This window comes from Strix aluco, chromosome 7 (assembly GCF_031877795.1).
Source record: "Strix aluco isolate bStrAlu1 chromosome 7, bStrAlu1.hap1, whole genome shotgun sequence".
In the NCBI taxonomy this organism is placed as follows: domain Eukaryota; kingdom Metazoa; phylum Chordata; class Aves; order Strigiformes; family Strigidae; genus Strix; species Strix aluco.
In genome coordinates this window covers 19,140,623-19,154,812 of record NC_133937.1, presented here as the reverse complement: position 1 = coordinate 19,154,812, position 14,190 = coordinate 19,140,623, and the positions used below count along the sequence as shown (strand labels likewise).

Below are 14,190 nucleotides of genomic sequence, written 5' to 3'. Positions count from 1 at the left end.
TCTAGGGTTTCCCCCTCCCTGCCCCATGTTTTATTCAATGCCCATGAAGTAGCCTTGAGGCTTAACCCCTGCCTTGGGTATTGGCCATTAGTGGCCTTCATGGATAAGGCTCCTGTGATTCAGAATAGGTTATGATTTGTTTATGGGGTTGAGAGCTTGTGGTGTCATGTGACTGCCACTCTCTACTCCTCCCCCTCACTTCCATCTCATGCACGCATTCTCTAGATCCCAAGTGAAACACAATGCTTTGCTCTCCCAAATCTCCCTGATATGTCATCCCATCACTAGAGAAACACTCAAAGAACAAGTTCTGGAATGTATCTGAGTTTAGCAACTAAAATGGGCATTGGATCTGTTGGCAGTGTCTGCTTGAACAGGCAAAACATGATGAGTCTTAAAATGGGAGTCCAGTGCCATGATTTTGTCCATTTACTGCATAAGACAAGTTTCTACAGAAGACTCTGTTTGTGCTCCTATATGACTCCAAGCTCACATTGCCTCCTCTGAACAGCCCGTGCTTGGGTCTGTCGGAATGCTGTACTGGTCTCTCTTTGAACTGCCAGGCCTTCCCTCTGCTGCATCCTCAGCACACTTAATGCTTGCAAGCAACAACCTGATCTTCTGTCTGCTGTATTTGTTTTAATCAAACTCTGTTTTGTCCAAGTTAGTAATACAAATCCCTCATTTGCTGGCCAGTGGAAGGGTTGTCATGATATTTATACAGTTTGAAATGCTGTGCAGCACAGGGGCTGACTCCACATGCTCTTTACTGCTCTGATAGCATTGGAACAATGCATCAGGTTTGCCTTGCACAGATTTCCTGATTAGATATGAATGTGGGGCTTTGGGGGGTCTAAAAACCAAAATTTTGTGAGCTTAATGGCTGACCTCATGAATTATCCAGTCGGTTCCCAGGATTTAAAGAACTGTCCAGGTTCTGAATAACTCTGGTCAGCAATGCTAGCAGCAGGTCTGTATGACCTTAATTTCTAAAGGCAAAAACAACTTTGTTTTTATTGGAAAATGAAGTCTTGGCAGAAGACTTAGCGTTGGTTAGGCTTTTGTATATAACACATCTTGTGCAAGTCTGGTGCATCCCAAATCACCGAAAATGTTGTTTCATGCTTTGTTCTGGGCTTTTCTGTATTGTTTTGGGGAAGCAAAAATATCTTTTCTGTTTAGAGTCTGTTCTCTACTGAGCATCCAAACATTTGATGTTAGGAGTTCTCTGTAGTGAGTTACAGGCTCTGATTTCTCTGTCCTTTTCTTCCAATATTTTATGATGTGTTATTCTGGCAATCTGATAGCAGTTGTCTACAATTCTTGCTTGATTTTCAACTTCACTTCTAACCTGACAATTAGCCAAATTGACTTCCACAAGATTGATTTACTCTCATTTTGCTTGGAAGAGGTGAAGGTATCCCTTTGGATATTGTAAGACAACAGTATTTACTGAGTCTGGCAAACCTGAGGTTCTGGGTTTGACCAGGTAGGTTGCTGAATCTCTTTCTGAGAAGAGGTCTTGGACCAGTGCATTGCTTTTATTTTTCTAGATGTCCTTAGTCCTGCAGTATTTTGGGTTTAGCACAAACTGTTGCCCCTATCAGAAACCCAGTGACCTGTTCTTTTGTTACTGCTGTGACAATGCATACTCTGCTCATGACTCTTACTAATTTGAAAACCACAGGTTGCAATTTCCTTTAACTACTAACTGCTACTAGTTTAATCTCTTTGTACAGACCTCCTTGGAGTTTAAGACTCCTGGGATGGGGATCTATTATTATTTGTGCCTTGTGGGAAGGAAAAAGCCATCTGCCAATAAAACACTCATCCAGAAGGCATGTAACTTATAATAAAAACCCGCCCTCCCATCCACCTTCCCTGCAGAGTGGGTGATTGTATGTTTTTTACCCTCTGTTCAGAAAAAGGGACCCAGTTATTGGCAGCAGTAGGGGGTTGCTATATTTATCGGGGCCAAGTGAGCATGGCCTCTTGGTAAGATGGCTTAATGGATTTAGATTGCTAGACTTAAGGGAGTTCTTGCCAGACGTTCACTGGGAGCATGGATAATTAGAGTTTGAGAACAAGAATTGCAGGTAAATAATTTTCTGTGTGCAGAGTGCATACTTTATGTGACTTTCTCTGTTTAAGTATGTGTGTTTTATACTGCTGTCTTATTTTGATGATCAGCTCTAACAGTGTTTTCGGTTTGTTTTGCAGGAGCTATTGGTTACATGGGAACAAGTGCCTTTGTTCGTAAAATCTACACTAATGTGAAAATTGACTAAGGAAATAAGAAAATTGAACTATGGATCAGTTCCTGTTTTCATGGGGATGAACTTGCACAACAAAAAGCGCGAGAAGAGATTTGGGTTTTAACACTGGGCACTATATGGGTCTCCATTTTGTGGATGGCTTAAAGTAACATCTATTTCATTGATCCTAGGTTCTTACTGACTGCTTTCTCCAACTGTTCACAGCAAATGCTTGGATTATATGCAGTAGGCATTACTACAGTACGTGGCTAATCTTCCCCAAAACAAAAAACAAAAAACCTAGCTCATTAAAGATGAATAGACTAGCTCTCTTCAGTGAAGAGGACAAACGGTTTATTTAAAGCATTTGTTCCATTCAATAAAAAGAGGGAAACTTGGCTGCTAAAACTACTTGATTAGTAGTCTTCCTGGTACTTAACATTTCTAAATTATGTAAAAATGCTGTTCCAGAAAGATTACTCTTCTGATTTTTACTGCCATTGCCAGGATAGGAGGTATGTTTTATATTTTGACTCCAGGTGCTTTTTGGTTTATTTGCGATATCAACTATACCCTACACTCATTTGTTTAAAAAATAATTTAAAATATATAAAAAACCCATATGCATGTAATATATCAGCTATTGTTCTAGTTGGACCAACTTCCCTTTATTTATCTTTAAAGTAATATCCAGCTACATCTTAAATCCATCCAAAGAAAATACAGTCTGAAGACGGGATGTGTTCTCTGCAATGCAATTTACTGTACAGTTAGAAAGCAAAATGTTAAATGAAGAGGATTGTTTGTTTTTTAATAAACACTCTGAGGTCTAGATTAAAACAAAACCAACATTTTAACTGAATGTCTAAAGTGATTCTCCTTTTTTCCAAGTTAGTCTTGCTTTTTTTTTTTTGTTTGGGTTTAAATGAAGATTTTCCTTTAGACATTATACAAGGGGTAATAAATGTATATAACATTAAATAATGTAACTTAGGTGTAGATCCCAAATGTATTTGGATGTACAGATTTACTACAGAGTACTTTTCTGATGATTCGGTGTAAAAATGTGTGAATTTGGGTGGCTTTTTACATCTTGCCTGCCATTGCATGAAAAGTTGGGGTTTCTTCACGATGTGTGTATGTCATGCTTTTCTGTTCTATTTCCTTTCTCAAGGTCTTACAGGAATTAAATTTGTAATTTAGAGCATTTTAATTTTTGTTAATCCTATCTGGACACTTGTGTAACATCAAAAGCACAGTTGCTTTAGAGTGTTCAGAAAACTAAAATAAACTTTTCAGACAAAAATGTTCTGATTGTGAAAATAGATGAGTTTGCAGTTGAAAATGTTTGAAAAGGCAATACTGCTGAACACCAGTTTCTGTATACAATATTAGTGTGGTTTTCAAATATCAAAACCCCATGCTTTAAATTCAGAATTTGCTTACAACTGTATTGTACAATACAGCTCCAAAGTGGATGACCAGCCCAAAAAGATTCTTCTTGGCTGAGCTGTTTGTGGAGAAATCTGTTTTGTGATCCACCTAGTGTACTGAGAAAAGTGGGGGTAAGCGTGGACTGAAATAAATGAGCAAATAAAGGTTAAGTCTTTCTAAGATGACTGTTAATTATGCACTGTATTTAGCTAGAAATATCCTGAATGTGTTTGTGACAGATTTGAGAGCCAGTTGGCTTGATGATTTTTTTTTTTTTCAGGCATCTGCCACATAGGGATGTTTTCATCAGCGGGGCTGTCTGAAATAGAGCACCTGCCATGGAGAAGGCAACTTCCTGAATTTAAAAAATGAGCACAGTATTTGTATTGATTAGCACTGTATTGTCTCTATATAAAAAGCACTGATCGTGCAGTAGCCACAGTGAGAAACAACCATGCTTTGGCAGGGTTGTGTTGGAGGTTGGGAGAACCGGACTGATAGGTAATAGTGAGAAGCAATGCATCCTGCTGTACGTGGCTTCTGAAAAGTATTTGAGCTTTCAGCTCTGATTTCCCTGGCCAGTCTCAACCAATCTGTCAGAAAATAATTAAGTTTTGCTTCACGTGAATGGTTGGTGTCTGTAGCTGAACACTCTGCTGTTTAACAGAAGATAATTTTTTTTTTTAAAGTACAGGCTGATTTTAAGATGAGCTTATAAACTGGGTCAACAGTTAGTTTTCCTTTTTTCCAAAACATGGAGACTTAGAGCAAAGAATGGGTTTTGTACTAGTTCTTGCTAGTGCATACAGGTGTGGGAAGCCCTCTTTTCATCCATGTTCTTCTAAATCTGAAGTGAGAAGCCATTATCTCCACACAATAAACACATTAAGTACTCTGCTGAGATACAAGTTTTTTAAAGGGAATATTTTGATAATGGGTCTGTTTCTCTATTTAGAGCACTGCTATGTGATTAGTCTATCAGAAATGTCACTAAACGGTTGTGAATTTCATTTAATCACTTTTTAATGCCACAGAATGGTGGGCTGCCTACTTGCTTTCTCTATCCTCTGGCATTATTAGATTTCGCATATCCAGATAGGACTATATAGCTTTTGAAGTGACATTGAAAAGATACTTACTGCACAGGCATTGCTTTTGTTTCTGCAAGCACGTTCCTCTGGAGAAGTACTGTGTTTAAATAATAGACATTTTTATACTTCCACCCTAGCACGTGAGTAAGTTGAGGGTTTGCTTTGTTTTCCCCCTTCCCTTTGGTTTCTGAAGGAGTGCAAAATGTGACCAGTTTTCAATAGCTTGTCTTTATGGTTGCTATTTGGGGCAAGGCTATTTATTTGCCCCCCCCGCCCCCCGAAACTGTGGGTATAGCTTGAACCATCTTGCTTAATAGAATTCGGAAGCTCTGCTTAGATGATGTAGTCCTTCCTCTTTTATGGAAGAAATAAAGAGCTTACAGCCAACACTCCTCTTTCCATGGTTGTTTCTTAGGATTTCTGGTTCTTGAATTCAACCTTTTGGTAACTCTTCAGTTGGCCGCCCAGTGCTTCTCTTCCCACTTCTGGTACAGAGGCCAGAGAATTGGGTAAATAGTTGTGTAGCAATAGCCAATCTTGATCAAGTGTTTTAGATAAATACAATTGTAAATATTTTCAGTTGAGGCAGAGTGAATATAGAAAGCATCTCTGGTACTTCATGTATGAAAAGTGGTGAACGCTGGATTGGAGATAATGGAGACTGCAAATAAACATTTTGTTATGCTCTCTTTTTGATGTCTGAATGTTTTGAAGCAACAGTGTCTGTTAATTCCTCTCCAGAATTACATTCCAAAGTATGTAAAAGGCACACGATTAAGTTGTTTTCTGTGTGCTAGTCTAGGTGTATTTCTTTAACAAGTTTCAGGTTAAAAAAACTAAAAACCAAATACTTTTTACACTTCTGATGCTAAAACTGGGTAAAATTGATAGCACATTCTTATCACTGTCATTACTGCAGAGGTAACACAAATGAGACATTTTGCTCTGGTTTCAGCATCACCAGCATCTAGCCAAATTTGCCCAATGAAGTATATATACACAGCTTCACTGAAGACAGCAAAATTACATAACTGACTGCATCAGCAATTTTTCCACTGGAATGTGTCTGAAAAGCATAAGCTCAGGAAAAAAACAAGTCTCCAGTCTGTGGACAAGTGAACTTGAATAGTTGGAGTTAGAGTTAAGGGGTCCTCTTATCTTGAATTAATTCTTAACTCTGCAGCTTGTGGTTCACTTTGAGTTGGAGCTGTAGGTTGGAGAAGGATTCCATTTTTGGATCCCTTGGATCTTTTCTACCTAATGCACTATGGTAGCGGCAGCCTTGCAACGGCTATTAGCACTGAAGTCACGAAAGCCACGGCTATTGTTGGACTTCTGTTAGAATAAAGCCACGTTTCAAAATTTTGAAGCAGCAGATATATGGCTTGCATTCTTCAGGAGCATCTTTTCTCAAAAAAAAAAAAGTTTTGGTTCCATTTGTTTTGCAAAGCCTTGTGAAGGAACACTTGCTTTTTTGCTAAATAGCTTCAGTGAGAATCTCTGAGGAGGCATCTGCATGCAAGTTCTGCAAGTAATTACTCGCATCGCTCTCAGTTTTATCCGGGAGGTGCTTTTTTAGTTGGGGAGGGGCCTGTTACAGTATTTAATTTTATAACTAGTTCTGTGGTTCTGAAATTTTACTTCAATTTTTTTGGCTATGGCATGGGGGCGGGGAGGGAAAGATGGGAGAACCCATGAATCTGGAAGGCTTTGTGCAGTTCCAGTAAATTCAAGCAGTTTTTAGAGAGAATCACTTAAAAGGTTAGAAACTCAATTTGGAAAAGTTATTTTATCCGGTGGACTAAGCTATTTCAAAGGCAGGCCTCTGGAGACAAGTTTGCTGTTACGGTATTGTTGCCCTAAGCCCCATACCAGTTATGGTCTTTTTTTTTATCTGTGTATTCGATATGGTGCAAGGCTTTTGCAATAAACCAGAGATTCATCTGTCATGAGCAAGAGGGGTGGTGTTGCTACCAGCATTTTTGGCTTGTTGATAGGTTAACTTTCTCACCAGTTCCTAATACAATACAGAACAGTATGTTGAATGTCTCTGGGGCTTCTACCATGCTGAGGCTTCCTTTCTTATGAAAACCAAGCCCATAGGAACTTCCCTCACATTCAAGGAAGATGATCTTCAAGAGCTTGGGCTTGGAGCATTCCAAAACATAACTATACAAGTTCATACTTATCCTTCAATTGGCATCACATGACTACAGCATTCCAGAAAATACATGCATTTTTAGAATTGGGAGTTTTATGTGCAATAAACAAAATACCTGTTTTTACAGAACTGTTACTTTAGGGTTTTCTCTTCTAATATTGTGAGACATGCTTACCCGTATGATGCAGTAGTTAACCTCGATGGATTCCAGTTCATCAAAGCACAGACCTAAGCCCTGTAAACTTGAAATGCTATGCTGGGTCTGGGCCAAATAGTCCAGTCTAGTTCCATCGAACAAGCTGACCAACCTAGAAAAACATGCTACAGTTAGGCACCACACTGAATTATTTTTTTTCTGAACACTCTGTGTTACAAGCTTTTACTTGGTTTCTGAAAAGTTTTGAGAGCTATAATAACTAATTCTTTCTGAGAAGCTTCCAAACATGGCTGAGAACGTCATGTGACACTGAACTCAAGCAAGATTTTGTGGCTGTTCCTTCTTATTTCCCAAAGGTTTGTCTTGGGAATTTTTGAGTTGTATGATGTTTTAGAGCACTAGACAAGGCATGGTGGTTTTCTGGGCTACTAGAGTTGTAATGCTTTCTTTGAGTTCATTTAATGCTATTTTTTAACTCTGAAACACTAGTCTTCCTTTGGCCATATCACTGTTCTGGACTGAGAAAAATGGATTATGTTATTAGCTTAGGGTGAGACTTTTCTTGCTTTGCTACAGAGGAGTAGCTACAAGGCTGGGGAGCAAGGATTTCTCTTCGTTTCCCTTCTAATGTCTGGCCAGAAGTTGACAGGTGAATTGGTGAACATTGCCTCCTGTTTGTTTTAAAGAGGCATCTGATTTACAGAGATGGACACCCATTTGTCTGCAAGAATTTGAGAGTTCTATAATAAAGTGTTGAAGAGATGCTATTGGGTTACTTAAGGTCTGCATTTGGACTCCGCAGAAACATTTTTAGTGATTTGAATTGCTTAGCTGAAAGTTGATTTTTGTTGAGAATTTTTTTTTCTGTTTATCTTGCTACCAGAAAGTGATCAAATACCCACCTTTGTCTGAATCTGAAATGTACCACTTTTATGTATAGCAAAATAAAAAATGAAAAAGGAAATCACTATACCTGGTTTTAGCGATCTAAAGAGAGACATTTGAGATGAACCTGTTTTAAAGTATTGCTTGCCTAGCAAAAGGAAATACCTGCATCTTCTGTGCTATAGCCAGGTGTGTGATTTGAAGACGTTACTACAGATAAATTGTGTATAGAAATCCTGTGCAGAAACTGTAATTGGGAAACCTCTCTAAGGCAATGCTCTGTGAAGCAGCATCTCTGCTTTTTTGAAAGATTCATTAAATTCTACCCACTGCTGTGAAACAGCCTAAACTCAGGTAGCATATGCTACCAGCCTCTGTAAAGGATGCCTGAGGGTGAACAGGTAAATGCAACTATCCCATCTTCATCTCATAGCAGAGGCTTGGAGAAATGTTTGTACTTTCCCAGATCCATCCCTTTGGGGAAAGAGAAAAAAATAATTTAAGACAGATTTTTTCCTATGGCAAAAAATACTTTGGAAAGACCAGTGGATCCACCTGTCAGAATTTTGAACTGACAGATCCCATGCCCTCCTGCTTAACTTTGCCGCAGAGATCACCAAAACCATCAGCTTTGCTCAATGCTTTCCAAGAACAACTGACTCCTGTATGAACCCTGAAAATGGATTTTAAGAGAAGTAATGAAACATCAGTTTGACATGCCTCAGCTTGGGAACCAGTGGTCAAGCCAAAATTCGTACTTCCAGATAAGACACATTTCTCTCCCTGCCTCCCACAGCTTGTCCCTGACTACAGCTCAGAAACACCCCAAAAGTAGCTTGTTTTTCCTCACACAGTTCAAGGATTGCAGTAACGATGGGGAAAAATGTTTGGTGCTTTTTTTAGATGGGATGACTTAAAATCCTGTCTGCTGCTACTTTGTTGAACAAAAAGAAATTTTCTAACCATGGGTTACTTGCTCCTATCTTCCCAAAGTGTCACTGCTTGTGTATAACAGAGCTATGTTGTTTGATGTATGTTGGGTTGTTAATGCACAGGTGAATGTGCCTGTGGCTGCAGTGAGCACCTTTAATGATTACTTTTTGGTAGTGAATCATTTAAACTTATGAGAGGTATTTCCTAGGCACTAATGCAATAAACTTGATAAAAAAAAGAATGACTCCCAACCTACTGCAGGAGCAACTAAAATGAGTGATGGAAGGAAGAGAGAGCAGGGTCAACATCCATTTTATCACCTGGATTTGTCAATGACAGTGGTCAAGCTGATGAAGAAGGGATTCCTTAAGGGGGGTCAACTCCAGGAGTGATAAGGGGAGTTGAGAGCAACAGGCTGCTAGATAAAACCAGATGGAGAAAATGGGCAAGAGGAGGTGGGGAAAGTGAGCAGGCTTCATCAGGTGGGAAGCCTGTAATGATACCAACAGAGTAAATGAGCCTTTGATAGAGTATCATGAAGCAGAGGGAGGATGATGGCTCTGCAGAGCACCCAGTGGAGTGTGGCACATCGAGTTACACCTGTAGCAGGGGTTATTTCCTACCAAAAAAGGAAACAATGAAATAAGTTTAAGCAGAAATGAGGGGTACTGGAAATGCAGGGGGAAGAGGAAAGAGAATGCTCTGGGTTTGGAAGGGTGTGCTCCAGCTCTCCAGGGCTCCATCTGCCCTTGTAGTGGTGATGTACATGGAGGAAGAATTATCTTGGGGAGCTTTGGTTTGGGGACCTAAGACCAGGAAAGGAAATCTCTGCTTGTAAACCTGGAGACAGCTGAGTCGTCAGCAGTGGGACAGACTCCAAGGGAGTGGTGCCTCAGTTATTTTGTTAGTAGATTTGATAGACCCAAGTGTTGACAAGAGGGAAGAAGCAGGTCTTGCAGAAGAACTAACAAACTTGTATGTGTGAGTTTTGGCCTCGGGACATGTTGTGTGCAGAGATACTACATCAGCGTTAAGTAGATCCCACGTAGCTTTGCTCATAGATGCTGTTTGGAAAGAGCTGTGTGCATTCTTGCTCAGCGAGGCTTGAAAAGATGGTGGATTTTGTTGGGCAGGAGGGGATTCTGCAAAGGAAAAGGCTGCCTTTGACAGCAATGGATATAGATTGTTTTCAGATAGTTAACTGTTGGTATCATGAGTTGCACTGCCAGTGTGAAACTTCACTGACTGTTTTAACAGCTCAGATGAAAAAGAGACTTTCACAGGGCTTTTTATATTCCTTATTTGCACTGATGTGGCACCTGCCAATCAAGATGACATGAACCAATCTAAACACCAGGTAGCAGTCATTACTCTGTTGGATCTAGTCACCTTACTAACTTTATTCTGATGGGTGTTAGTCTACATTCCTCTTCAAAAACCTACAGTGATGGAAACTCCCTTGGTTCTTCATGGCAATCTGCTTCCCTGTTTTACTGCTAGAAAGCTTGCCTGAAACCTAAGTCTTCAATGATCCAGCTGATGCTTATTCTTCCTTTACATATTTGAAGAGGGCTATTGTCTTTTCCTCTGTCCTCCATGCTGGTCTCGGTTCAGGTCTTTCAGAGTTATACCTAAAGCCCCTTGTAATCCTATGCTAAGATGGTGAGAGCAAGATTCTTCTATGCCCGTGTGGCCTCAAGTGCTAGACTGGTTCCAAAATTACCATTCCTTTCATTGTTTCTGTTCAGGACACTCCATCAGTGGATGGGTCAGCTGCACTTCAAACCTTCACGAGTTTGGTACTCATTTAGGCCTCCTGTTCAAGGTGCCTGTATTCTCCAGGCTTGCCCTCAACAGGTGGATTTGGTGTTACAGCCCCAGTTTAGTGACCATCAGAAGGGCAGAGAGTTTGGAATGAGCATCCTCAGGGAAAGCAAATGACCAGACAGCTGTTTTGCTATCCAGCATTAGAAGTAAGTCCTAGTGACAACCTTGACTTGTCCACTGAAATGTGTTCTTGTTATTCCTGTTTTCACCTCATTTTGCCAAGATTGGTACAGCAAAGGGGTGCTTCACTCTTCCAGTGGAAATCTGAGACCTTTCCCATGCATGCTTTCTCTTCCTACCCTGTGAGCGACAGTGCCTGGAGTAGCCTGGGACTTTCCCTCATGGGTGACCCAGATTCCCCCACCTGCTGATCCCTGTCCTTCAGGTTTCTCCTCTGATCCTCTGGGACCTTCTTGGAAGCACAAAGTAGAGGAAACACAGTGTGTCTTCTGCTCAGCTATTGCCAGAACCGCTGATGTTAAAGGCTGAATGCAGGTCTTGGGCATTAGCATGGACCAGCTGCAGTGTTTGGGCCACAGAAATAAATGGCCAGTTTGCTCCATCTCGCATCCCAGTTCAAAAGACAAGAAGAAAGATTCTGAGGTGGATACCTGACTGCCGTCGCCTTGATTATAGCCCCCAGAAAATGCAGATTAGACAGAAAAACCCTGGTGTTAGAAGTTTTCCTTGGGGTATTTCTCATGCAGAGGGTGGGGTCGCGTCCATCATGTGCACAAAAACATACTATAAAGATTTTTTGAGTGCCCTTACTGTAACGTCTTGTACCTTGCTGGTAGTTGTTTACATGACATTGTTTTTTTATCTTTCTTGACCTCTCCCCACTCAGTAGCTATGCAGGCCATGTCTCCTCAGTGCTGTGTGTTACAGAAGATAGTTGGAGAACATGATGCTTGGGCTGGAAAGTGGGTAACTTGTGCCAGCCTCCCCTTCCTGCAGGAGGGAGTCTCCTCCACGCTCCCCAGCCAGCTGTTTGTCTTTACCCAATGGGCTTTTCACCAGTTGTAGAAAACTCTAGTGCATTCAATCAGCAGAGCTTTTGACCATGGTCTTCATGCCAGGATTTGATGCAGCCTTTTTGGACTCCCTGAAGGTTTGGAGAGGATATTAACTTCCTGACTTTTATCTTTTCTGGGAAGCCAATATTAAATGGGGGATGGAGGGGAGGGGCAGTAACAGTCTGCAGTAGCCTGCTGTTGTGGTTTAAACCCGGCTGGCAGCCAAGCACCACGCAGCCACTCACTCACCCTCCCCCACCCAGGGGGTGTGGGGAGAGAATCGGAGGGGTAAAGGTAAGGAGACTTGTAAGCTGAGATAAAAACAGTTTAATAATTGAAATAAACTAGACTAATAATAATAGTAATAATAATAGAAAATACAAATGGGTAATGCACAATGTGATTGCTCACCACCTGTGGAGCGATGCCCAGCCTGTTCCTGGCTAGCAATCCCAGAGAAGAGAAGATCCCAAAAACTGCAATCTTGGAAGCAGGAGCCCCTGCTTCCCAGTTAACCCTCATTTATATACTGAACACGATGTTACATGTTATGGAATATTTCATTGGCCAATTTGGTCCAGTGCTCTGGCTGTGCTCCCTCCCAGCTTCTTGTGCACCTGCACACTAGCAGGACACGGGAAGTTGAAAAGTCCTTGATTTCTTAGCAACAACTGAAAACATCAGTGTATTATCAACATTCTTTTCATACCAAATCCCATACTGAATCCAAAACACAGCACTATTCTAGCTACTAAGATGAAAAATTAGCTCTATCCCAGCCGAAACCAGGACACCTGCGTTGCCGCTGAGGAGATGCCCGAATCTTTGTTGTGCCTTTTTATGCTCAGGTATCATTTGTTGCTGTAGACTAGAAGTGACAAATTTATGGCGAGCTGGTGGCAAGCCACCATCTGTTGGAGTGAAGGGAAGGTTTGGAGCCCGTGCTGTAATGGGAAACACTGCTCCTAACGGGAAACACTCGCTGTGGGAGCTTGGAAGCAAGCAGCTGAAGGAGAAAAGAATCACAGAATCATTCAGGTTGGAAAAGACCCTTGGGATCATCAAGTCCAACCATCAGCCCTACTCTACAAAGTTCTCCCCTACACCATATCCCTCAACATCTCATCCAAACGACCCTTACACACATCCAGGGATGGTGACTCCACCACCTCCCTGGGCAGCCTATTCCACTGTCTGACCACTCTTCCTGGGAAAAATTTTTTCCTAATGTCCAGTCTAAACCGCCCCAAATCTAAAGAGTTATGGCGCAGGGAGATTGTTCACCCCAAGACCCCCCCCCCACCCCCCCAGGAGCTTGTCAGCTCTCTGCTCCCCGCTATACCGTCTCTGCCTAAGGCTGCGGCTCTTGAGCGCTGTGAAGACCAGCTGAGCGACCCGTTAACTGTCGCCGCAGCCTCGGCAACCCGGGTTGGATTCCCAAGCGAAAGCAACCGGGCCGGCCCTTGCGAGGCGCCTCTTCGGCACCCACTGAGATGGGGGGGGTGGGGGGCTTTGGGCATCTGCCCTTTCCCTGCCGGCACTGGGTGAACAGCCGGGCACTGCTAAAAAAGCGGGTGAGACGCGGGGGGGGGGGGGGGGGACGCGCTTCTCCCCCGCCCCCGACGGACCCCCGCAGCCCCGCCCGGCCCGGGGCGCGGGGGACCCGCGCCCCGGGCCGGGCGGGGCTGCGGGGGTCCGTCGGGGGCGGGGCAGAAGCGCGGGCGCTGACATGATTGGCTGCCCGTGCCTTGAGTGACAGCGGCGGCGCCCCCTCCGCCTCCCGCCGCGGCGGGGCTGCTGGCGCCGCGCAGTGCCCGCAGCCCGGGCAGCCGTGCCGCCCTCACCGCCGCGATGGGCCGCGGGGCCGCCCCGTTCCGCCGCTTGCTGCTATCGCTGCTGCTGCTTCTGCCCGCCGCGGGGACGGGCGGATGGGGAGTCGCCTTAACGGCGGGGGAACCGGAGCCGGCGGAGGAGCTGATGGAGTACCGCGACCCTTGCAAAGCCGGTAGGGGAGCGGGCGGGCTGCAACTCCCGGAGAAGTTTGCAAGCACGGCGGTGGCGGACAGGTGGCCCCTGCGAAGCGCTCCCCGGTACCCCGCTGCCGCCCGGCACCGCGCCGCGGGACCGGCCCCGGGCTCACCTGGACGCGACGGGAGCCCTCCCCACGTCACCCCCCTTCCCGGCGGGCTGGGAGCCGCCTCGGCATCCCGCTGCCCTCCCAAAGCCCAGCGGGCACCCGGCGAACTCCGCCGCCGCTCCCCGTCCCGCCGCTTCGGGAGGTTTCTGGTTGCCCCCCAGCCCTGCGGCGCCGCTGCCCCCGTTACCTGCAGGCTGCAGCCCCGGTAGGAGGCTACGCTTGGGTTGTTGGGTTTTTTTTTTAAAAAAAAATCCCCCTGTCTCTCCATCTCTGCGCTCACCCACCTGTTATCCG

At 43.7% G+C, this 14,190-nt stretch overlaps 1 protein-coding gene across 2 annotated transcripts in view; it reads left to right on the top strand.

The window, feature by feature from the left end:
* The window catches only part of TM9SF3 (transmembrane 9 superfamily member 3), a 53,060-nt gene extending 47,590 nt beyond the window's left edge, over positions 1-5,470 (top strand). For both annotated transcript variants that reach the window (XM_074830756.1, XM_074830757.1), the window contains exon 15: positions 2,221-5,470. In XM_074830756.1, coding sequence (XP_074686857.1) covers positions 2,221-2,288 — 68 coding nt within the window. In that variant the 3' untranslated portion in view covers positions 2,289-5,470. The remainder of the gene's footprint in view (positions 1-2,220) is intronic.
* Positions 5,471-14,190: the final 8,720 nt, after the last annotated feature.